Below are 24487 nucleotides of genomic sequence, written 5' to 3'. Positions count from 1 at the left end.
CATCTGACAAGTGAATAACGAGAACTAAAATGGCTGGATGTCCCACAGTGTGGTGGTACACAAGGATGGCTTCCCCATCTCGGAAGGAAGGAGAAGGGAATAAAGGGAGAGAGATTTGTAAGGGTGGGACTAGGAGGAGAGGAGGGAGGGGAGACTCAAGCTCAGGATGTAAAGTGAATAAATTTAGTAATTAAAAAAATTAAAAGAGAATCTTTTGTCTATGATTCAATTTAAATATGAAGGAAAACACTCTAAAATTTTATCAATTATAAATTTTACATACAAAAAGTTGGAAAGCGTGTGTGTGTGTGTGTGTGTGTGTCTGTGTGTGTGTGTGTGTGCATACATGTCTGAACAGCCTCAGACTATAGTGTATGGGTACTTATTGAAAACATGAATAAACATCACTTCTTATCGTTCAAATTTCCAGCTGAAATTCAAAATACTCTGAATATAGCTTATGTCTACAACCAAACATCTATTTCCCATCATTATTTTATATATTAATATTAATGTGTATTTTCAGCATGGTTACAGTGCTTTAAACTGTTTGTTTCTTCCATACTGAAAATCACTTGAGACTAAAAACAATGTATAAATAACTGCATAATCAGCATGTTGTATAAGCATTTGTATATAATAGTAGCTCAATAAACATTAAAAATGATAAAGACCTTTTTTGTACTTATAGATTCTATCCACAAAAGCCCAACAAAATTATTGCTTTCATTGTAGAACTTTGTAAATACAAAATATAAGCCATAAGTACAGTAAGTAGCTTGACGTATACACTTACAGAGACCTGGAACTGTTTTTTTCTACTTAGTTGAGTTGAAATCTACTACTCCATCCTCAATGACTACAATTCACTCAAGATACATTAACAGGTATGTGTGTGTGTATGTGTGTGTATGTCTATACATACAAATAGACAAAACATATAGCCATTTCCTCATTATATCCTGTTTGATAAACTCCACACCACAATATATGCTAGATACTATTCAGTAATTTTAAAGAACACAAATCTTCACAGGTTTTGTGAGAAAAATATGTAGTGAAAAAATGATGAATATTGTAACTGAGGTTAAATAAATAACAAGAACTCAAATCTTCTAAAGATAAATTGTATTAGCCTTTCACCAGGGAGAAAATGTAAATAAATCCTGGTTATAAATATAAGTTGAAAAAAATGACAGTGTGAAAATATTTATTGCAATTAATGTTCAGTAAACATTGAAATAAAAATGAGTTATTGGTAACAGTATTTAATCAGACCCTGCAACACACTGACAACTTTCAACAGGATCTTGATGATTTTACTTTGCAAAAGTCAGTTGAATATCTATTTTTTAAAGCTTGAAAATCATGATTTCTGCCTACCTTAAGTTTATAAATCAAGTCACAAGTCCTTAATTCCTCTGATCTATACATTTGTTCAATTTTGAGCTAGATTTAACATGTAAATCACTATGATCTATTTTAAAGAACAGATATATTTCTTTATTCTTCCATGTCTGTATACTATATAAGCCTTTATTATTCTTAATCATAGAATGTTACTGAAAGATAGAAGGAAGTATTATGAATGCTCAGAAAGCATAGATAGGATGGATGTTAGCAGAAGAATGATAGTGTAGCATGAGAACCTTGGGTTGGAGTCCAGAACTATAAAAGATTAACAATTTCTATTTTATTAATTTCAAAATACTTTTTTATTCTAACATCTGGTAAAGTAGATTTGTATGTTTTAGTGTTGAAGCATGTTAGTTATCTTACTGGGACAGCTTTTTAGGATATGAAATTAACAATCAGGAAAATTGAAAATTATTAGAAAAGATCAATTAATTAGAAAGATGATAACAAGTGGGCATAAAATGCTACAACAAAAATATAATTTCTTTGCAAATATGAGGTATTTATTTATTATTATAACTAATATCTGAAACAAGATTACATTTCTAGCTAACAGGAGAAAAATCTCTTTAACTCAACATGAAGTTTTGCAAGAAATTAAAGATGCATTTACATTTATTTTTCAAATTTTTTCAATGCAATGGTTTTTTAAAATAATTTATTGAATGTGTGTGTGTGTTTGTATGTGTACCATCATGTATATACATGATGTAGATACACATACACATAAACATAGGAGTTGATTCGGGAGTTGGTTCTTTCCTCCCATTATGGGATCTGGAGATTGAACTCAGATCATCAAGCTTCCCCAAAAGAGCTTCTGCTATTGTTCCATCTCATGGCCCTGAAATATTCTTAATGCAAATATTTTTGCAAATATTCTTAAAATATATATTTCTAATATGTCTAACAAGAAAACTATTTTTTAAATAATGTTCTTACTGATATTACAAAAGTTCATCCTTTTATAAAAGATGTATTTTCATGACTTCTTAAATTCAGTATATTTAATTTAGTATATTTGTGGGGGAGGAAGGGGGGTAGTTCTGGTGCCCAAAATAATGAGACGCAGCACACCCCTCTGGAGCTGGATTTACAGGTAATCATGAATTACACACTGTGGTGTTTGTCTTCTACAAAAGCAATTTGTGCTTGCAACCACTAAACTAGCTCTCCTGCCCTTAAAGTGACCTTGTAAGGTGATATAGAAAACCCAGTTACTATAAACACATCTATTGAAATATTAGAAAAAGGGGGTTGTGTGAGTGTGTGCGTGTGTGCATTGATGGATTTCATTTGTGAGGCTCTTCTTCCTGCTTGTGAGACATTGTTTCTGATTATCAGGACTGGCAGAGAAAACATTTCTTCTGGCCATCTAGCAAGTAGCAGCAAGGGAACCAAGTGTCCTATACTCTGCAGAACAGCTTCCCCGAAAGTGTTAGTAGTGCAAACACATAAGTATTATTTTTCCTTTTGATACATTTTTCAAAATTGACTGTAGACAGAATTTCCAGTTACACAAAGAAGTACAGCATTGAAAAACAATATTGTCCATATGGCTACCAGTATTGAGGACTAGTAATCAGTTTTATCCTTTGTCACTTGATATTTACAAATTCTTTTTCTTGATATTTCAGCCTTCTTTCTTGTTAGTTTTAAGGTCTTTGCATTTGTTTGTTAACTATATTCTAACGCTTTTTTTATCATTTTCTCTTAAATTCTCACATTTTTATGTATTGATATTTCATTAAATATGAAATATACAGCACACACTTTTTATGAAGCACATAAAATACTACTTTATGCTTATCATTTATACATTAATACTTTTTAACAATGTTATCTTGTTAACTTTAATACTAAAGTTTAATACTAATACTAAAATGCATTTTACAAAGTATAGTTGAACCTCCATGCATTTTATTATTTTGCTAAAGATGATTTCAGGTCTTTTCACAGACTTTTCAGAATTAGAAAGTGCACCAAAAGCTCTGCTATAGTCAGAGGATGAACAAGAAATGTTGGTTGGTGCTGGGATGAGTCTTGCATCTAACACCATGACAATTATTAATTTCAGTAGAAAGATTTTCAGAGTAAGAAAACTTTAAAATAAGCACAACTGCTTCCATTCTAGAAAAGAAGTGATAGCAAAGGTGGTCAGGGAAGATAAGGGGAAGTAAGAAAAGGAGAGGGAAGGGGACAGGTAGGAAAGGGAAGGGAAAGGTAGGAAGGGTAGGCCAGAGGAAGGGAGGGGAGTAGATAGAGGAGACACACTATGGGCTGTGCATTGCTCTCTGGAGAACTGCATTTTAGGAATCAATTGCAGAGTTCACTGTAACCTCTGATTATAAGGTTGCTTTTGTAGAGACATAGTACATTTGAAATATTCCAACTGAAAAAGAACGTGACATCTACTTACAACGGGAAATAGGGCAATAATCCCAAGGAATAAGAGGATTCCCCGTGTAGCACCAAGGTCCATGGGCATCATCATCAGGATTCCGGCAGTAATTCTTATTCAACTTACTAGCATCTGGCTCCCAGAAGATATGGCTATAAAAACAAGTTAAACATTGAGAAGTGTCTCTTCCAGCCACGTAAAATAAAATGTCACGAGTAGATATGATCTCACCACACCCCTTTTATTACATATCCAACACAAGTTTTGACTGCTGTTCTCAAAGTCTGGAAGCACACCTTCAATTTAGAAGTTTAGGGATATGGAATAAGGCTCCATAAATAGTATATTTATATAATTGTGAGATATTTTCTGACCTGGATTCTATATAGTATTTATAATTCAAAAAAATTATGCATAAAATAAACAAGCATGACCTAAAAGCATAGTGTATAGAATTTGAAAATTACATTATAAAATAAATAGAAATATAAGCTCCTGTAAAGTAGTACATTTTTATTTTTCTAATGCATAAGAATAATCACTAGTAACTAATTGTCATGATAGAATTAGAAAAGTATTAATTAGAAATAAATTGTTAATTAAATTCTCAATTTTCTTGATTTAATACTGGCAAAAAAGAGTCTTCTGACAGATAGCTGAGTAACCAATTTTTCCAACTTATACATTAACTTTTATTTCAAAAGAAAAAATTGCTATTCTATAAGATTATGACCATTCCTGTAACATCTTTGTTTTCTCAGGAATATGAATTAAGCCAAGTTCTACATCCAATGACTTGATGAGAATTAAAAACCTTAAAAACTGTACATAAATGTTTTGTTCTTAATTACTACTATTTTTAATATAATTAAACATTTAAAATAAAAACTGGAAAGAGCTTGCACTTGTAAACTTAGACCATCTTTCTAATTGCAGGTTTACTTTCTAGACTAAGCAAAACAGCAAACAGTATGCTTCTCACATGGTTTGATTTTGCTGTCCTCAGTGCAGGGAAGAGCTAAGACAAGGCTATACTTACTATGCTTGAGAAAACATAGAACCCAAGAATAGTAGAGATGGCATTGGAACCAATGGCTGTTTTCAAAGTCCATTACCATTGTCTACCTCCTCCTAGAGTAACTGCTTCTTAAGCCAAATGCTACTATGAAACTCAGAAATTCACCAATTTTCTCCACAATGTCTTTAAATGAGTTTTAATTTTTCCTCGAAAAATAAAGCCAGTGTCAGTTAACTAAGCATGGTTGGCAATCAGATATATTGGTGCACACCTATAATCTCAGAAATTTCAAAGTTGGGTTGTAAATGATCATGAGCTTAAGGACAACTTGGATTACATAGTGACATCCTGTCTACAAACATTAAATATCCCATTCCTATTCATTTTAAGCCAATTAATTAAAATGTATCAACCACTTTTACATACAATCTGTAAGAGAACTTTACATTTAAAATACAACCTGAAGTGATTCAACTTCTCTGAATCCTTGATTTCTTATTCACAACAGAAATATCTTCCGTATAATAATATGATGATAAAGCAGTGAAAAAAAATAATATAAAAAGCTGTGTGTCTGGCATTTAATTAAAGAATCCTAACTTACTTTTCTATGGTTCTATTGTGTATATACACGAGTAATCTTCATTAATGTTTTTACAAATGCTGAAATTATTTCTAGTACTCTGTGGATCCTATATTCTTTAAGAAAATTTCTAACATATATTTATGTTAGAAATATATAACCTATATAATATATATTTCAAGAATATATTTTCTTAAGTTACAAGTATATTTCTATAATGACTTTAAGGTTTTATATATTACAGTTACTAGACATATTGTGTTTCCATAGAATTTAAGGATATTTAATCCAAATATGTATATAAAAAGATCACGTACTAATTTATTTCACAAACTGCTCTTAGTCTTACTTTAATTAACATTATCAGCCTTGATCTGGCCACTATACTGTCTTATTGAGTTATATAAAGCTTGTGTCAGTGTGACTAGATCATCAATGAAATTTGAGATCTAACTACATGTCTACATTTTCTTGTTACCTACAGCATCTATTATGCTTCAGATCTAATATTAAGTGTTCAACACATATGTACTTGTTAAGAGTACATACTTAAAAGTTTGCTATAGAGAAAACAAAGATATGAGTTATACAGACAGGATCAATCTTTTGTTTCTATTGGCTCCCTCTGTTAAAGAATAGAAGCAAATAACTGTGTATATTTGAATATACACATTAGTACTATCATAACACTGTAAGTAGAAAGAAATTTATTTACCGGTGTAAATCCTCCATATTCTTGTCCCACATGGAACATGTAAGTCCAGACCTTGTTTTGGATAAGTTGCCCATGTAATTTTTTCCATTACCACGATAACAATCTAGGCATAAGATACACAAGACTCAGTACTATTGTAAAGGATAAATATTTTGTAAGCATTTGAAAACATCAAAAGCAACATAATAATGAAAACACAAATTAACATCAGTGTGACTTAATGAGAAATATCTCAGATTACAACCTCTCTATTCTCAGTCTACTTTTGATTCCAATTATAAATGTTTATATAACACCCCTCACAATAAAAAAATCAGACAGGCAACTCTTTGAAACGGCAAGAAAATAAAAAGGTTTAAAGTAATCTTTTTAGTTCCCAGAATTTTTTTGAAATTTTCTCTGAACAGAACATATACAAGAGTAATACAATAAAAGTCTGTAACTGTCAGTTACTCATATTTAGATTTTTGTTTCTTGTGATGGTGGCATGCTGAGGCACTCAAGACAGCTGTTGTACAAATGTTCTTTCCTTTCATTTGGTCTGATTATTTTCTCATTTATGAGATCAAGTTAAAGATGCTCGGCAGAAATCACACAGGTAATAGGTTGTGCTTTTCAGAGTGTGACAGCTTGGGGACATGACGTCAATTTGGTGAATCATAGCTGATTCATCTGATCACTTGGTTACGTAATGGAAAAGAACTACGTCTCTTTGAATGTGGCAAGAACAGCAGGTCCTAAATCTGCCAGGCTTTGAAAATGAGGAATGATCCTATTTCTAAAGAAATTTCACAAAATGCTGAGGCATGCATTGATGGTTTTTGTGAGTCAGTTATTACTATATTGCAATAGAATAGTTATTGTTTTATTTCTAGTAATTTTTCTTTCCATATGCCTCTTCCAGGTATGAGTCAATTATAGAATTAGTGATATATATATATATAGATAGATAGATAGATAGATAGATAGATAGAGAGAGAGAGACTTGTAGATTCTATTTCTGTTCAAATGAATATATATGCCATGTCTATAAATATATATATGAAATGCATATATATACATATATGAAATATATTTCACTCCTCTTATTTCTTTTGATGCTCAAAATGCTCAAATAGCCCACATAAGTCCCCTTAAATTGTCCCTTGTCTGTTTCTGTCAGTGTTTACTCTGATACTTCATATAACATGGATGCCCTGATTCTGCACATGCTACATGCTACATGCTGCATGCACATTTTCACTCACATGCCACTGCAATGTCAACAACCACTAGAAATACCTCCACTCAGACCTGCTGCAGAAGTACGCTGTGAATGCTACTGTTTTCACTGTACATGACAAGTGTCTCTGTCTTAGGAAAATGTTACAATTTTTAATGATAGATAAGAAAGTTTAAAGAATGTTTTCTGTCTATTACTCAGCACATAAGTAAATAGTATCTTTGGAGTTAAATGCTTATTTTTAAATTGTGCTTTGAATTATTAACTTGAATTTTATAAAGTAGTTAACTGATTTTTTTTCTTGAGATTAGAATAGCATTAGTAAAATTTTCCAAAACAGCCTTAAACATACATCTACTTTTTTGTACTAATTACTTTTGTGAAGGTATTTTCAACATTGTAAACAAAGTTATAAAACAAAAATATCAGCCAGCTTCAACAAACACTGATGTTGTTCTGTGTTTTGCAGTATCAAACATTCAGTCAAGATTTGATTTTTGTAAAAATAATCATTCATCTCATTAGTATTTAAAATTCATTTAATATTTAATAATAGCAAACATATATACCCAAAATATATTTAAATGAATTTTTATGATGTATTAGCTATAAATAATTAATTTACAAATGCTTCATTCTATATTTCTATAAACCCAAGACTGTGTGAAACTTTTTCAAATGAAAAGTGGTCTGGCTTTCCACATCATATTCTCTCTTCATTGGGATGAAGGAATTGAATTTTCATTAAAAATGAACTATTGTGACCATTTTTTTCAAAGTTTATGTTTAGAATATGTAAAATGAGTATATGTGTATGTAGATTGCTTTACATGTGTGTGCTTGTAGAACAAGAGAAAGGATTTATAATGTATAATTTGCCTATAGTATAGATTTAAAATATTTATAGTAGGTAGACTTATAATAAATAGGTAGATATAGATAGGTAATAAATAAATAGATGATAGATAATAGATAGAAGATAGATAGATGATACATAGATGATAGATAGATAGATAGATAGATAGATAGATAGATAGATAGATAGGCATAGCTTCAGATTGTCGGTAGCCTATTTAGCATAAAGATCAGCAAATTTCAAGGCTGAGTGTTGAATTGGCTGGCAGTATTTCCTGATTAGTGGCTTTGTGCTTTCTTCTTAGAGTGTTCCTGAAAGAGTGAAGCAAACACTTGCATGTATCAGGTGAATTTATTGTTCTCCAATATGTTTGTAACTAATTAAATAGTGAAAAGATAGGAAAATGTAAAAGTCGTTATAAGGAGAGTTTTAGTCAGTCTAAGTTGTAGTAGTTGGATAATTTGAGCACATTACTTTGTTCATTAAAGTTAATTTCTGGTCTTTGATTAATATATATATATGTATATATATATACATATATATATATATTAGATAAGCAATATTATTATATATTAGATAAGCAATACCGTGTACTTGGTCACCAAGTAAAGTATTTACAAATTCTATTCCATGATTCTGTTGTAGGTAGTCCTATGTATATAAAAACAACTCAGTACAGAGCAGAAGTTCTGAAAACAGCTGTGTTCATTTTCTTCTACCCCAGTTTCAGCAAGTGTCCTAGTGAACGCGACAGTGATGCAGAAGACTCAGATGCTAACAAATGTCCCTTAATTAGTGGGTTAAATGATTTTTCCGGCTGACCTTTAAATCTCACACATAGAGAAACTGAAAGAAACCGTTTCCTGATTCATCTGTTTTCAGAGCTGCTCTGTAACAGTGGCACTGGAGAAAATGTTAAAGGACGGGAGTATATATAGGCCAATGAGCCTGAGAAATAGAGCTTTGAGGCAGAAAATGGACATCTTTTGAAGGTGATCACAACTTTTAAGTTTAGATGAACCACAATATGATCATTAAAAGTATAATTTTTAATTTACAGCACATCAATATGTGTCCAGAGTGCAACATTATTATTTGCCACTGATAAATGATTTCCACGGAGATTTCCTCTATCTACTACTGCTCCCTGGATCAGCTGTCTTAAGGTACCTATATTTCCAAGTCAATTGCATTTTCCCTAAACCCTGCACTAACACCCAGGTCGCAGTGACTTTCTTTTGCAGGATCTGTAGAAACTGCTTCATTGGCCCTCTTATCTGTAACCCTCCCTGACAATTCTATTTCCTTGAGACAGCCAGTATGATCCATTTGAAGCTCAGATCAGATCCCATACTTTCCCAACTTCACAACAACCCTTCATCAATTCTGAGACCTCCTGCAAGGCCAATACAATTCAACTCTATTATCCTTATAACCTCATTTACTGGCCATCTTGCTCATCTGGTGACAGCCAGAGTGACAAGTTTAATTTCCTGTTCAAATTTCTATCTATTCTCTTGTCTCTTACTTACATTTATTGTTTTCTAGAATGCTTTATACATGTATGGGTGAAGGGTACAGCTCTATGTCCTCCCGGATTTCCTGAAATGACTCTATACTATACAGAGATGTCCTCCCTAACCATGGAAACCTAAGAGAGTAACACCTCTCACCTCTCATTTGTGGCTCATTTTTTCTCTATTATTTAACCACAAATTATATCATAGTCTACTAGCATTTACATTTTACAGATTTTTATCCACTAAAAGTAGAAATGCCTCAGCTGTTAAAGGCTAGGCTCACAACTGAAAAAAAAAAAGCCATAGTTCTCTGGAGCCAGGTATTTAGTTTTGTGTAGCGGTACCAATCTTTTATAGCCAGTCCCTAGAACTATACCCTCCCTTGAATAATATCTAAATAACTACATGATTAAATAAACAATGAATAAATTTTCAAATGAATGAATATATAAAATATATCATTAGGACTTCGTGATCTTCCTTGTATGTCAACAGTTCAACAAGAAATAAAACGTGTCCTCCTACATCCTCTTCCCTGGATTTAATCACGCCCATAGTACAAAATGTCAGCTATTACCTTGTCCACTTGACACGTCACACTTGGGAATTTGAGAGCAGTAGCCAACTCGGATGTTTGGATCAGTGGTAAAACACCACGGTGATTCAGCCCCATCTGGATTGCGGCAATAATTTTCTCTAAGGTCCCTATTGAGTGGAAACATGTTAAGGTAAATCGCCTGGCGAAGTTAACCCCACTACATTTCTAGTATCCCAGATGTACGAATGGTTTGGATTAGATCAGTGATAATAACTTGGGACTCTGTATGCACCACACACACACACTCCCCAGGGTAGTAAAATAAACACTGTCCTCCAAACCTCAGAGTTTTCCAGGCACACTGGTGCCTGAGGGACCATAGAGGCAGCAGGACTCAGTTCTCCTCACTCACTCTCAAAGTTTGACTCTCACTATGTATATTTAACATATATAATAAATATATAAATAATAGGGGAAAATATAATTCTTTTTGTAGAAGAAAACTAACATCCACTTCTCTTACTTGAAATGGAATTTGAAACTATCCAAACATTCAAATAAATGTCCTTTTCTTCTTTGATTTATGTACTTCTTTGATACATGTAGTTTGGTGCATATATTTCTTCTTATTAAATTATTTTCTCAGAAGTCACTTATTATCTTAATAAATATTACTAAACAATGTAGACTTAATTATAATACACATGACTAACAGTTGAATACTTTGTCAGTATAGGTCATATATATCTTTAATCAGTGGTTTAATTACAAATGTAGAGTTTCCTAGTCTAAGATGTCTATTAAAGTTCTTTATATTTATCTTACTGGTATATTTATCTATTTACTGTGGTGCTGAAAATCAAAACAAGATGTTTTCAGTTACTCTACAAGTATTACATCACTAAGTTTCTTCACCAATCATATCTTAATTTCTTATGATAAAGTTCATAGCATGCATAATCATCCGGAAAAAAATAGTAGTTATGTCAATATAATTAATAGGCTTTCAGTTTCATTAATATCCAAATGGAACACAAGAAACAGACAACGTTCTAAGGCATAAGCTTGCACTTATCCAGGAAATCAACAAGTAATAATCTATGTTGTAAGAACAAACCTCGGCACAAACTCTTAATGAAGTGTCGAAGAAAATATGACCAATGTTTAGTCATAACATAGGAAGATTCACATAACAACCAATATCTAAACCCCTACACTTATCAAATTTATCACTGGAAAACATAAATAAACTTTTGTATCCTTTAAAGTATTATAAAATTACATTTAAACTGTTATGCCTGTACTAAGTACATATAATATTTGTCATACAATTCATATAAATTTACAATATTAAATACATAATTGCTCAGTTATATTATTTTGCACTTTCAGTTTAAAACAAGGTAATTAAGAGAATCTAAAACTACCAAAAGTCTTCATGACTAGTTTCAGAATCAATCCCTAAAATTATCAGATTACCTTAGAATAGATAAGAACAAATATGGAGATTTGCCCAAGTTGTCTCTGTTTTGATATACTTAGTTGAGTAGTTATTTACAATTCCTGAAGCGAATTGACTACTAGATAATTCATGTGTACCCACCATAAGTAGCATTGCTCAGTGACAGTATTGTATATATGAAGGCAAATCTGGTTTATTAGAAGCAGAGATTCAAACCACAATTCTTGTTTCTGCTAGATTGGAAGGAAAAACAGAAAACCAATACCCTAGCAAAATATTGTGCCACATTTTTATAGTATTATAGCAGCCCAGACTTTGGAGAGAAATCTATGGCAGGCCACTTTAGTCAAATAAGTTAATTAAGCAAGAAAAATTTAAATTCCAGTAAGATACGGAGTTTAATTTTCGATGATTCAGTTTCAAGTAAGCAGTTTACAAATAAATTCTTATAACTACTTTCTTCTTCTTAGATAAACATTAACTTGGTATTTTCATATGCTCATTTTTGCTTAACAGCTAGTATTTTTAATTTATATTATTCATTCACTTATTCTAACATTTTAAATTAAAATATAATTCCATCATTTTTATTCTCCCCTTTCCTCCCTCCTGCCCCTCTTATATCCTGCCCCTCCAAGCCCTCCCTGTTACCACCAAACTCTCAAATTGATGGCCTTCTTTGATTGCTACTGTCATGTATGTACAAATATAAATATAAGCTTCTGAGTCCATTTTGTTGATTCTGGGAATATGGTTTCAGGCCTGACCATTTTATATTGGGTAACCAGTCAAGTTTCAGGGAGCTCATCCACAGAGGAGGCTAATTCTCCCTCTCAACACTCATTAGTTGACTGTAGTTCTCTGCCTAGGAGTGGGCCCCATGGGACTTTCCTCTTCCACATTAACATGTGTATAAATTAACACAATTTTTATTTGAATTTTGCCAATATGTAAAAGACAACAGTGGGATCAGAACCAGCCTGGTCTTCTTTGTCCCCTACTAATCTGTCTTTGCTTTTGCTAGTCCAATAATTGTTTCTTGGTGAGGTGTGAGATACTGAATTAGGAATAGAGGGTTGATTTCTGTGAAGGACAGTAGAGAATTTTAACCAGAATGGCAAGTATAAATTATGTCCTTATAAATTAACAACAACAACAACAAAAACCAGAATACAAAGGAGTGAGTTAACAAATGTGCACATGCGCATGAATGCACACTCAGTTCTATACCCACAAATCTCCTTTCCAGTTGGGCCACTAGAGTGTAGGATAGATCTCAATCCTGCTGCCAGGTTGTCTTATTAAAAGTCGATTATATAAAACCAATAAATGTTATTTATAGGTGCTGTTTCAGCAAAGCTACCATGCATGGCATATATATTATAAATTACAAAAGCAACTTTTTAAAGCTCCTTCCCACAAGGTAAGCAATTTAAAAAACAAATGACAGTATTGTTGCAGCTATTCTACAAGACAATTGGTGGACAAGGAGTTATGGGGTATGTTCATGTCCACAATGTAATTAATAATGGAAGCCAGACTCTTTGATTTGACCAATTTACATAATTTTGATTTATATACTTTTGATTCCCATTATTTACACAGATCCAAAAATAATTGGAAACAATTACACTACTGAAAATAATTTTGTTCCCAGACTTTTATGGCTGAACATTTAGCAATTTCAAGGAAGATCAAAGTGAGCCACACTGTAAAAGAAAGAAAATGTAATCTTTGCCCTCATGAAAATAGGAAAACTTGAGAAGGATCTAGTCTGAAACCAGCTATCATGAAAAATTAATTTCTTAAATAAGTCTTTACAAACAAAATTGTAATGAGGAAGAACCTAGAGATGTGTTTTATAAAACATGGTTTGTCAACCCTCTAAATCATCATTACCTAGAATGCTTGTTAAAAATGTTTATTTGAGGCCATAAAAGAAGACTATCCCCCATTTTTCCCTATCCGCCTATGCCATTAAATTGTAATACAGAAAGGGTGAGCAAAAAGTAATCTTCCCAATTTCCCTGAGATCTGCTGAAGTTTGCAGCATTTCCTGAAATCCACTCACTTGCATTTGAAGTTCTCAGGAGTGATGTCATGCTTGTGAGGGTACTGTGAATCCCAGCGCTGACATGGAATTCCATTCCAAATGGTATTGGTCGTTCCCCTGTAACCTTCTCCTTGGCCTTGAATGCATTCAGTTGTTTCCATAGGGACATCAGTCTCATTCACAGCACTGTAAGCTATTGATAGAAAAAAAAATATGATCTTAAAGAAAACTGCATGGTATGCCAACACCCTTACAGTACACAATGTGTTTGGGATGCCAGGGACTTTTTTTTTTAATCAATTCTAAAATTTGAATGATAATTAAATAAAGTCAGAAATTTAACTTAATGTATCACTACTTTGATTCCAATTTTCCTTTCCCCTCAACTCTAATTTTTTTCATGACGTTTTGTGAAGATATTTATTTCCATATATTTCTGTGAAGTACATGTTAAAACAAGTTAAAATGAGTACAGTACCATTCCTAAACACAAGTTTCTTCAGTATATACAGATTGAACAATTTAATCATTGACAATTTTTTTTATATGATAAATTCTGTGTAGTTTGACATATTTTCCTTTCAAGAAGATTTTGGAGATTTTAAAAATTTAGTTGTTCCTAGTTTTTCTAACAAGCACACAAAATACACTTACATACATGCATGTAGATGGTATGTATATATGTACATATATATATATGTATGTATATGGCCTGTACTTGTTTTATTTGTATGTAATATACAGGTATATATTTCAGTTACAATGTAAAAATAATCAGGAAATTAATTTTTCATTAAAGCAGAGTCTTTTTTTTTTTTGTATTGAATGCACTCTTAATCAAGGATGACTGAAAACAAGCCAGAGGCAGTCTGAGGCTGGACACAAGGAACCCCAGCAGTCAGAAGGCTGGGGAGGGAAGAACACAGTTTGAGACCAGTGTGGACTATGCCCACACCCTGCCTCAAAACAACCCCAAAAGTAAAATGCAGAAAGCTCTGACTAGCTTAATGAATTCAGAAGTAACCCCCCCCCCAGCTCTTCTTTATGACAAATGACCATGAAACAATCTTTCAATAAAAATCATTTTTGTTCAGCATCTTAAACTGTTTCAGACTTAAGTAAATTTTCTGTGGCATAACATTGTAGAACAAGGTAGGTTACATTCACAGATACAGAATGGTCTAGACATGTTTTCTATGGGTAGCAGTATAAGATTATTAAAAACAAACTTTTTTTCTAAGTTTGTTTCACTTTTATTTATAGATATGTTTTATTTTATTAAGTTCTTTGAGCTATATTTATGCTTCGGCGAGATAAGTACTGCATAGACTTACCATTATCCTATAAAGGTAAATACAAACAATAAAAGTAAACAGGAAACAGTTACATAAAAGATCCTGTCAATTCTACAAAACCTAGAACATGTGGGAGATGGGCCTTAGAACATGCCTGTGGTCTTGATTATCTTAATCAAGATGGAAAGCCCCACATGGTATGAGTGGCAAAATTCCACTGCAGGATTTCAGGAATACTTGCATTATAAAAATTCTCACTTTAATAAAAATCAAATAGAAAATAACATGAAATTGAGTGTGTATGGAAGTGGGAAGATTAGGGAGGAGTTTGGAGAGGGGAAAGAATATATCAAAATATATTACATGAAAAGTTAATTTTAACAAAGGACATCAATTATATAATGATATTTTAAAAATCTTTTTTTAATTTATTGGTTATTTTATTTATTTATATTTTAAATGTTATTCCCCTTCCCAGTTTCCCCTCCACAAGACCTATATCCCCCTCTTGCCTCCCCAGCCTCTATGAGGGTGCTTCCCTACCCACCCACCTATTTTTGCCTCAGTGCCCTAGCCTCCCCCTATCCTGGGTCATCAAGCCTCCACAGGACCAAGGGGCTCTTCTCCCAGGACACCAGATAAGGTCATCCTCTGTTACATATCCAGCTGGAGCCACGAGTACCCCCTGTGTATTCTTTAGTTGGTGGTTTAGTGTTTTAGCCATTATAATTTCAAGGTCATGCTGAGAAGCCCCTGTTGCTAGAGTTAACTTTCTCTCAGCTGAAGAAGTTTTTAACTAGAGTTAATTAAAAAACATTCCACTTTTAAATGCAATTATAAAATACTTGTCATTTAAATCATTTGGTTGGCTACTTATCTTAGCTTCCACTTACATGTTTATAAATATTGCAACTTTTATATTATTATTATTATAATTAGAGCTGGCTTCCTTTTTAGTATCACAAATGATAGACTTAAAATCATAAGCCACCATGCTTAGCACTTCAGGAGAATATTTTAAAGATGCTGAAGAGAAATTATTTTGTAAAGTCACTCATTGCTGAAAACAATATGGTAGTATGATAACATAAAACCAAGGTTATGAGGGGCTGCGAGGATGGCTAAGTCCATAAAGTTCCTTTCTCACAAGCTTGAATATGTGAGTTCAGATTTGCAGCACCCATATAAAAGCTGGGTCTGCCAGGGGGTATTGTGACCCAAAGTAGAGTAGATAGATAGTCGGTGGGGGTGGGCAGAGACAGGCCGATCCCTGGAGATGACTGGATAGATAATCTAGCCAAATAAATGGGTTACCGGTTCAGAGACCCTATCTCCGAAACTAAAAGGTAGAATAATTAAGGAAGAAACCTCATGTCAAATTCTGGCCTCCACAATACCTGCCTGCATACAGATGTATTTATACACACACATGCACTTGTCCACACACACACATATATATACATATATACATATACACATATATATTACATAAAATATTCTAATTTAGAAGTGGAAAATAAAATTTTAGACTTGTTATATGTGAGAAATTAATACTATATCCAATAGATATAATGTTTCATTAGGTATCACAAAGATGCAACATATGGAAACAATAATCATCATTGTAGCTATTAATTTAATAAGCATCTGTAACTTTATAGACTCTTGAATATCTTGGTTTTTATTTTTCCTCATTTTAACTTCTTGGAAATGTGTCTTAACTTTAACAACAAAGCTAGAATTTTTGGTAAATATCAAAATCAGGGTTAGTATCTCAGGATTTATTTCATTTCACATTCAACTATTAGAAGTGACCTCATCAAGAACTACATAATTCTGCAGTGCATAAAGTTAATGAAGATATATTCCTACAGCTACTTAGGGTAACAAAGTAACTTTAATCAGTAAGACTTCTTATGAGACTTTTGGAAGCTATTCAGTAAAAATTATCTGATGAATGATTGAATATTATTCATGATAAATGATTTGTCCATAGACGATTTGACTGTGATATAAATGTCTGATACCACTGCTCACATACTTACTGTTCAAATAAAACAACTTATTTCTAAACTACAATAAAATATGTTCCTTCTGCTGCTGCCCTATTATATAAATACCAAAAGCTGGAGCAAAAGTAAAACAAACCCGTCATGATAATTGATTTGGAAAGGGCTGTCAAATGTTAAGAAAGGCATTCCTTTGTACTTAATATTTCAACATGGGACTTGGATTAAGGAAGGTTTGAAATCGTCTTTAGCAGCCATACTAAGAGTTAAAGAAGAGCAGCAACAGCCAAATATCTGCTAAAGCCCATCAGCTCAAGATAAAACAACACATTTTTAAAATGCATAATCACCACACAGAGACATTTTTTTTTGCAAGGATGTCTACTAAGTTCACACTGAACATAGCAGGGACTCTTTTGAAAGTTCCTCACAAATGCAATATTTTCCCAGAGGGGTCAGTGGTGGCAAGGCTTTGGAAGCAGATGGAAAGACATTTAAGTGTTCCTCACTGGCCTAGGAGAGGAGGAATGTTTGTCCTTGATGATTGACACAAAGTTTTCTGTTTGGAAATACTTTAAGGAACACACCATCCAGGATTGAAATTTCCACTGTCTTGTTATAAAACCATCAAACTCAATGAGGGCTTCTTGGAACACTCACTTTTCTTCATTGGGTTGAATGCAGTATGATCTAGCTGCCAGAATATTTGAAGGCATTTTGCATGTTTGCATAGATATTTTAAGATGAATATGATCAATTTATCTAATTTGTAAGGCAAGCATCTTTTCCCAGACAGACATAAGTAGAAACAGATCACTAATAAGAGATCAATCCAGGCATGGTTGCAAACACCTGCCATCCAGCCTTAGGCAGGCTAAAGAAGGTGACTCCTAAGATCAAGGCCAGTTTACCCTATATAAAAACATCCTATTTTAAACAAATAAGTAAGTAAACAAATATATTTAGTTAATGTTCTCTGTGAAAATCTTGCCAGATCTTTGCAGAGAAACTGTATTTTTTCAATGGATGTCTGTGAATGGTGACTAGAGAGTAAGAGTGTCAAAGAGCCATACACGGGTCTTAATGAGCTTTATACAATCAAGTAAAACCTTACATTCACAATACTTTCTCAAGTTACAATCCTTGCCAAAAATAATGCATATTTTCCATCAGAAGTGAACAGTCTGACACCCTCCCCTCTGAGCATATACATGTATGCAGAGACCAGAAAAATACAGCAGGTGTTTCAGAGAAAAAGAGCCCTATAAATAGGTGTTCTATTTTTACATGGGTGCTAGGGATACAGATTTGGGCTCTCACAATTGCAGAGAAATCATTCTTATTCACTGACACTGATAAACCTCACAAGCCACATACTCCTATTCTCTTTTTCTCTCTCTCTCTGTCTCTCTCTCTCTCTCTCTCTCTCTCTCTCTGTCTCTCTCTCTCTCTCTCTCTCTCTCTCATAGTTAAAAATAAATTGCTTAACATGACAGAGGACAAATATCTGATTATGCCCTGGAGTTCATGCCACCTCATAGCTTCATAAACGTTGCTACTGAGGAGCAATGAAACCCAAAATTTACCTCAGGATGGGTCCCAGAGACTTGAGTACAGTCTATAAAGCCACCCTCCTGTCACCAGGGCTTGTGCTCCCTGGACCACAAAAGGCAGGATCAGACCCACTGTAAATTTAAAGAGCTTCTTGTTTGAAAGTTGACATGGGAAAGTAGTAAAGACCTCCAAAGTACAAACCTCAAATTGCTTGCACGTTTGCTCTCTGTATGAAGCCAGTATTCATACTGAAACATTGCCCTGGACTTTGTCCAAGCCTTTTCTGGTACAAAATACACAGGAGACAAGGCATTCATGAAAGGTCTTCAATTCTATAATATTATTTCTTAGAAGATGACTTGGAAAAGCCATCCAAGTGAAAGACTTCTCCTCTGAGAATAGTATTGATAGCATGATTTTTTTTCCCTGACTGAGAATATAATACAATTTTTATTTCTATGAGTCTCTACTCTAGCCTTGAACTTCCAATAAAACTCAATGAAATAGTCAGAGTCCTTTAAGAGGAAAAGCAATTTGTCATAAATATTTTCCCAGCATCTGAATACACTGATGTTTTAAAGCTAATGATACTTTCTTTTAAAGAGGCTTATATTGAGTTTTACTACAAGAAAGACTTTTTAAAATCTGTTATAGATGGCTATTTTGTCATAACAAAATGCCAAGGACTCAGTAGTTTAAACAATGTAATTTATTCTCTCACAGTTCTAGAGACTGGGAAGTTCCAGACCAATGTCCTGGTCCACTGGTTCCTAATGGGGGTTCCTTTTGGCTTGCAGATAGCTGGATTTTTGCCCTGTCTTTGCATGATAGAGGAACAGAGGGAGAAACGCTCTTCCTTCTGTTATAAGACCATCATTCCCACTAGTTTTTGGCCCTTTCTTAGAACTCTACTTAATACTAAATCCCATTTTAAATACTTATGCCAAAATGTAATCATGTGGGGATTTAAACCTACAATATTTAACTGTTGGGATCCTACAATTTAGTCTATCATAATGCCACAAATAAATGTCTGAGTAGTGAAAGACCTGAACAGCACATACTTCTAAATTGTCTGTGTTCAAATATACATCATCTACAAGTTTAAATAATAAGAAAAATGAAAGGAAAGAGAATAACAGACATGAGATAAGAGAAGACTGGAGCAAAATCTTTTAAGCCAATAAGGAGCAAAACCACAACAGTCCTGCAAACCTTGAAGCCTATGGATAGGCTTCAGCCATGGCAGAAAAAATGGGGAACAATACATTAGGCCTTATTTATGTGTAAATCAAGAATCACAAAAAAACCCATAAAATGGAAGTGAAAACCCCAAGTATCTAAGAATCAACCTTTATTTATCAACAACTTTATATTAAACTCCTGTAATAGCCAAATACTCTCTTTAACTGGAGCCTCCAGATTTCAGTAGACAGGCAAAAGAATAACAATTAATTTTTTTAAAAACATGTAAAATATTCAGACTAGTTAAGAACATAAGAAGAGAAGTTTAGATGATGTAAATATATACTAAAGGATATGAGAAGGTATTTATCTGTGTATTGCGGCACATACCTTTAATCCCAGTACTCAGAAAGCCTACATAGAGAGTATTAAGGAAGGCAGGGCAACATAACAAAACAGTAATTCATAAATAAGTCAATAAATAAACATTTGACCAAGTTACATATAAAATTTAGAAATAATAATGAAAACAATACTTAATGACATAGATCTGTAATACCAGCAGTTGGGCAGCAAGGGGAAAATAATGTCCCAAGTTTAAGCCAACTGGAACTATACAATTAGTTCTTGTTAGCCAGAGCTACATAGTGTCATCCCATCTCAAGAAGAAAACATGGAGGAGGAGAAGGATGAAGAGGAAGAGAAGTGGGAGGAAGAGGAGAAGAAGGAAGAGATGGGGAGGAGGAAAAAATGGTATTGGTGAAATGATGACTACGTTAAAATTTACACAGGTATAGTTTTATTTTAGACAAAAAAGGACAGAAAATGATTTTGCAAGGCAGAAGAAACATTAAGGGAAAAGTAATTATCATGACAATTCAAAATACATGAGATATCAGATAGAAAATAAAATTAAAAAAAAATGGACTTGGAAGAGAAAGCAAGAATTCCTAGAGAGAAAGCTGGTAGATTATTAGGACATTCAGGATATTAAAACTGTGGAAGAGGCTTCTGGTCTGCATTTCTTACTGAACCCATGGCAAATCAACAAGCCTGCTGCCCTCACAAGACCCCACAGCCTACCTGTCTCCCAGGAGATCTGCCATAATCAGGAACACAGGTAAGATACCTGCCCAGATACCCAAGTTAGCTGGAAACACCACAGAGCCAAGCAAACCTGGGATCTATCCTGCCATTCCTGAGCCCTATAATCTTTCCTGTCTGTACCTCCACCTAAACCCAAGGCATCAGCAGCATGCCTTCCTGCCGCAACCCCATAGCCTACCTATTTCCTAGGAGTTCTGTCATAAACAGAAAAACAGATAAACCTGCCTGCTCCCAAACCCCAAAGACAGCCTTTCTCCCAGGAGGTGGTTTCCTTACCAGCGAAAATACACAGGAACACAAAAGTTCTGCTCTAACAATGGACACAGGAGGCCTGCCCTAACCAGAGACAGCACTGTCTGTCTCCTAGGAGTCCTGCTCTAACACAAGTCAGACAGCTCTATCTGCTTCCAAGGAGGCTTGCTCCAGTGCGAGACACCTAGGGCAGTTAACACAAGAGATAACCAGATGTTAAAGGGTAGGCACAATAACATAAGCAACAAAATCTAATGTGGTTTGTCATGAACAAACCCCAGTTCTCCTACCACAGCAAGCCCTGGATATGCTAACACACCCAAAGAGAAAGTTTCTGACCTAAAATTTCATCTCATGAAGGTGACAGAGGTCTTTAAGGAAGATATAAATAACCCCCTTAAAGAAATATAGGAAAACACAGGTAAACAGGTAGAAGCCCTTAAAGAGGAAACAAATGAAACACTTAAAGAAATACAGGAAAATACAATCTAATAGGTTAAGGAATTGAAATATAATGGTCCAAGACATAAAAATCGAAATAGGAACAATAAGGAAATTAAAAATGGAGGCAACCCCAGAGATGGAAAGCCTAAGAAAGAGACCAAGAGCTACAGATGCAAGGAGCACCAACAGAATACAAGAGATGAAAGAGAGAATCTCAGGCATAGAAGACACCATAGAAGATATTGACACATTGGTCAAAGAAAATACAAAGAGTAAAATGTTCCTAACCAAAAGCATCTGGGAAATTCAGGACACAATGAAAAAAATCAAACATAAGACTAATAATAATAGAATAGCATGAAGATTCCCAATTCAAAGGGTCAGAAAACATCTTCAACAAAAGCATAGAAGAAAACTTTCCTAACCTAAGAAAGAGATGGCTGGGCATATATGTACAAGAAGCCTGCAGAATACCAAATAGATTGGAAAAAGAAAAAAGAAAATCCTACCTGCATATGATAATAAAAACAATAAATGTACAAAACAAAGAATATTAAAAGTTCTAAGACAAAAAGGACAAGTAACATTTAAAGGCAGACCTATCAGAATTACATCAGATTTCTCAAAAGAGACACTAAAAAACAGAAGATTGTGGACAGATGTCATACATAAGAGACCTCAAATGCTAGACCTGGCCACTATACCCAGCAAAACTCTCAATCACCATAGATGAGGAAACCAAGATGTTCCATGACAAAACCAAATTTAAACAATATCTTTCTACTGATTCAACCCTACAGAGGATACTACAAACAAAACCCCAACACAAGGAGTGTAACTACACCCAAGAAAACACAAGAAACTAATCACCTCACAACAAACCCAAAAGAAGAGAATCACACACACACACACATAATACCACCTCCAACAATGAAAATAGTATGAACCAACAATCATTGGTCTTTAATATTTCTTAACATCAGTGGACTCAATTCCCCAATAAAAAGACACAGCCCAACAGATTATATTTGCAAACAGGTTCCAACATTTTCCTACATACAAGAAACACACCTCAGCAACAAAGACAGGATTACCTCAGAGTAAGAGATTAGAAAAAAAGATTTTCAAGCAAATGATCCCAAGAAACAAGCTGGAGTCTCCATTCTGATATACAATAAAATATACTTTCAACCAAAAGTAATCAAAAGAGATGGGGAGGGATAGTTCAGATTCATCAAAAGAAAAATCCATGAGGATGAAGTCTCAATTCTGAACATTTATGACACAAATGCAAGGTCACCCACATTCATTAAAAAAAAAAAAAAAAAAAAAAAAAAAATTTACTAAAGCTCAAAACACACATTGAAACTCACACAATAATAGTGGCAGCCTTGAACACCCCACTCTCAACAACAAACAGGTTATTGAAACAGAAACAACAGAGGTGCAGTGAAATTAACAGACGTTGTGAACCAAATGTAGTTAACAGATATCTACAAGACATGTTACCTGAAGTAAAAGAATATACCTTCTTCTCAGCACTTCATGGAACCTTCTCCATACTGACCTTATAGTCAGACACAAAAGAAGTTTCAACAGATACAAGAAGATTGAAATGATCCTATGCATTCTGTCAGATAACCTAAGACTAAGGTTGGACTTCGATAACAACAACAGACAGCCCACATACTCATGGAAATTGAACAACTCTCTACTCAACACTAATTTGATCAGGGAAGAAATAAAGAAAAGTATTAAGGACTTTCTAGAATTCAAGGAAAATGAAGGCATGGAATACCTGAACTTATGGGACACAATAAAAACAGTGTTAAGAGAAAAACTTACAGAACTAAGTGCCATCATAAAGAAATTGAAGAGATCCTATATCAGCAGCTTAAGAGCACACCCAAAAGTTCTAAAACAAACAGGAGCAAACACACCCAAGAAGAGTAAACAGTAGGAAATAGCCAAACTTGGGACTGAAATCAACTAATTAGAAACAAACAGAATGATACCAAAAAAAATCAACAAAACCAAGAGCTGGTTCTTTGAGAAAATCAACAAGATAGATAAACCCTTAGTCAAACTAGCTAAAGGGCACAGAAACAGTATCCAAATCAACAAAATCAGAAATGAAAAGGGAAATATAACAACAGAAATTGAGGAAATTCAAAAAATTATCAGATTAAGATCTATATTAAGATCTACAAAAACCTATGTTCATCAAAACTGGAAAATCTAGATGAAATGGATAATTTTTTAGACAGATAAAACATACAAAAGTTAAATCAAGATCAGGTAAACTATTTAAACAGTCCCATAAACCCTAAGGAAATACAAGCAGTCATTAAAAACCTCTCAACAAAAAAAACCAAAAAAACAAAAAAACCCAAACAAACAAACAAACAACAACCAAAAACAAAAACAAAAAAAACAGGGCCAGATGGTTTTCATGCAAAATTCTACCAGACCTTAAAAAAAGAGCTAATACCAATACTCCTCAAACTATTCTACAAAATAGTAACAGAAGAAAGAATACTTAATTCATTCTATGAATCCACAGTTACTCTGATACCTAAACCATACAAAGGAACAGTTGGATGGGGGAATAAAATCTGGAGTGGAAAAAAAAAGATAGAAAGGAAGGAAGGAAAGAAAGAAGATAGAAAGAAAGAAACCTTCAGAACTATTTCACTTATGAATATTGATGCAAAACTACTCACTAAAATTCTTGCAAACCAAATCCAAGAATTCATTAAAACTATCATTCACCATAATCAAGTAGGCTTCAACCTAGGGATGCTTCAATATATGAAAATCCATCAATGTGATCAACAAAACAAACTCAAAGACAAAA

At 33.6% G+C, this 24487-nt stretch overlaps 1 protein-coding gene across 3 annotated transcripts in view; it reads right to left on the bottom strand.

The window, feature by feature from the left end:
- Positions 1–24487, bottom strand: part of Hgf (hepatocyte growth factor) — a 73860-nt gene that overhangs the window by 14384 nt on the left and 34989 nt on the right. For all 3 annotated transcript variants that reach the window (XM_034519138.2, XM_076913137.1, XM_034519139.2), the window contains 4 exons: positions 13803–13977; positions 10309–10436; positions 6134–6236; positions 3836–3969 (listed from right to left, as the gene is read on the bottom strand). In XM_034519138.2, the coding sequence (XP_034375029.1) occupies positions 3836–3969; positions 6134–6236; positions 10309–10436; positions 13803–13977 (540 nt within the window). The remainder of the gene's footprint in view (positions 1–3835; positions 3970–6133; positions 6237–10308; positions 10437–13802; positions 13978–24487) is intronic.

The sequence above is a fragment of the Arvicanthis niloticus genome, chromosome 15 (assembly GCF_011762505.2).
Source record: "Arvicanthis niloticus isolate mArvNil1 chromosome 15, mArvNil1.pat.X, whole genome shotgun sequence".
NCBI lineage: Eukaryota > Metazoa > Chordata > Mammalia > Rodentia > Muridae > Arvicanthis > Arvicanthis niloticus.
The sequence above is the reverse complement of the archived record's forward strand: the minus strand, read 5'-3'. Positions and strand labels throughout refer to the sequence as shown.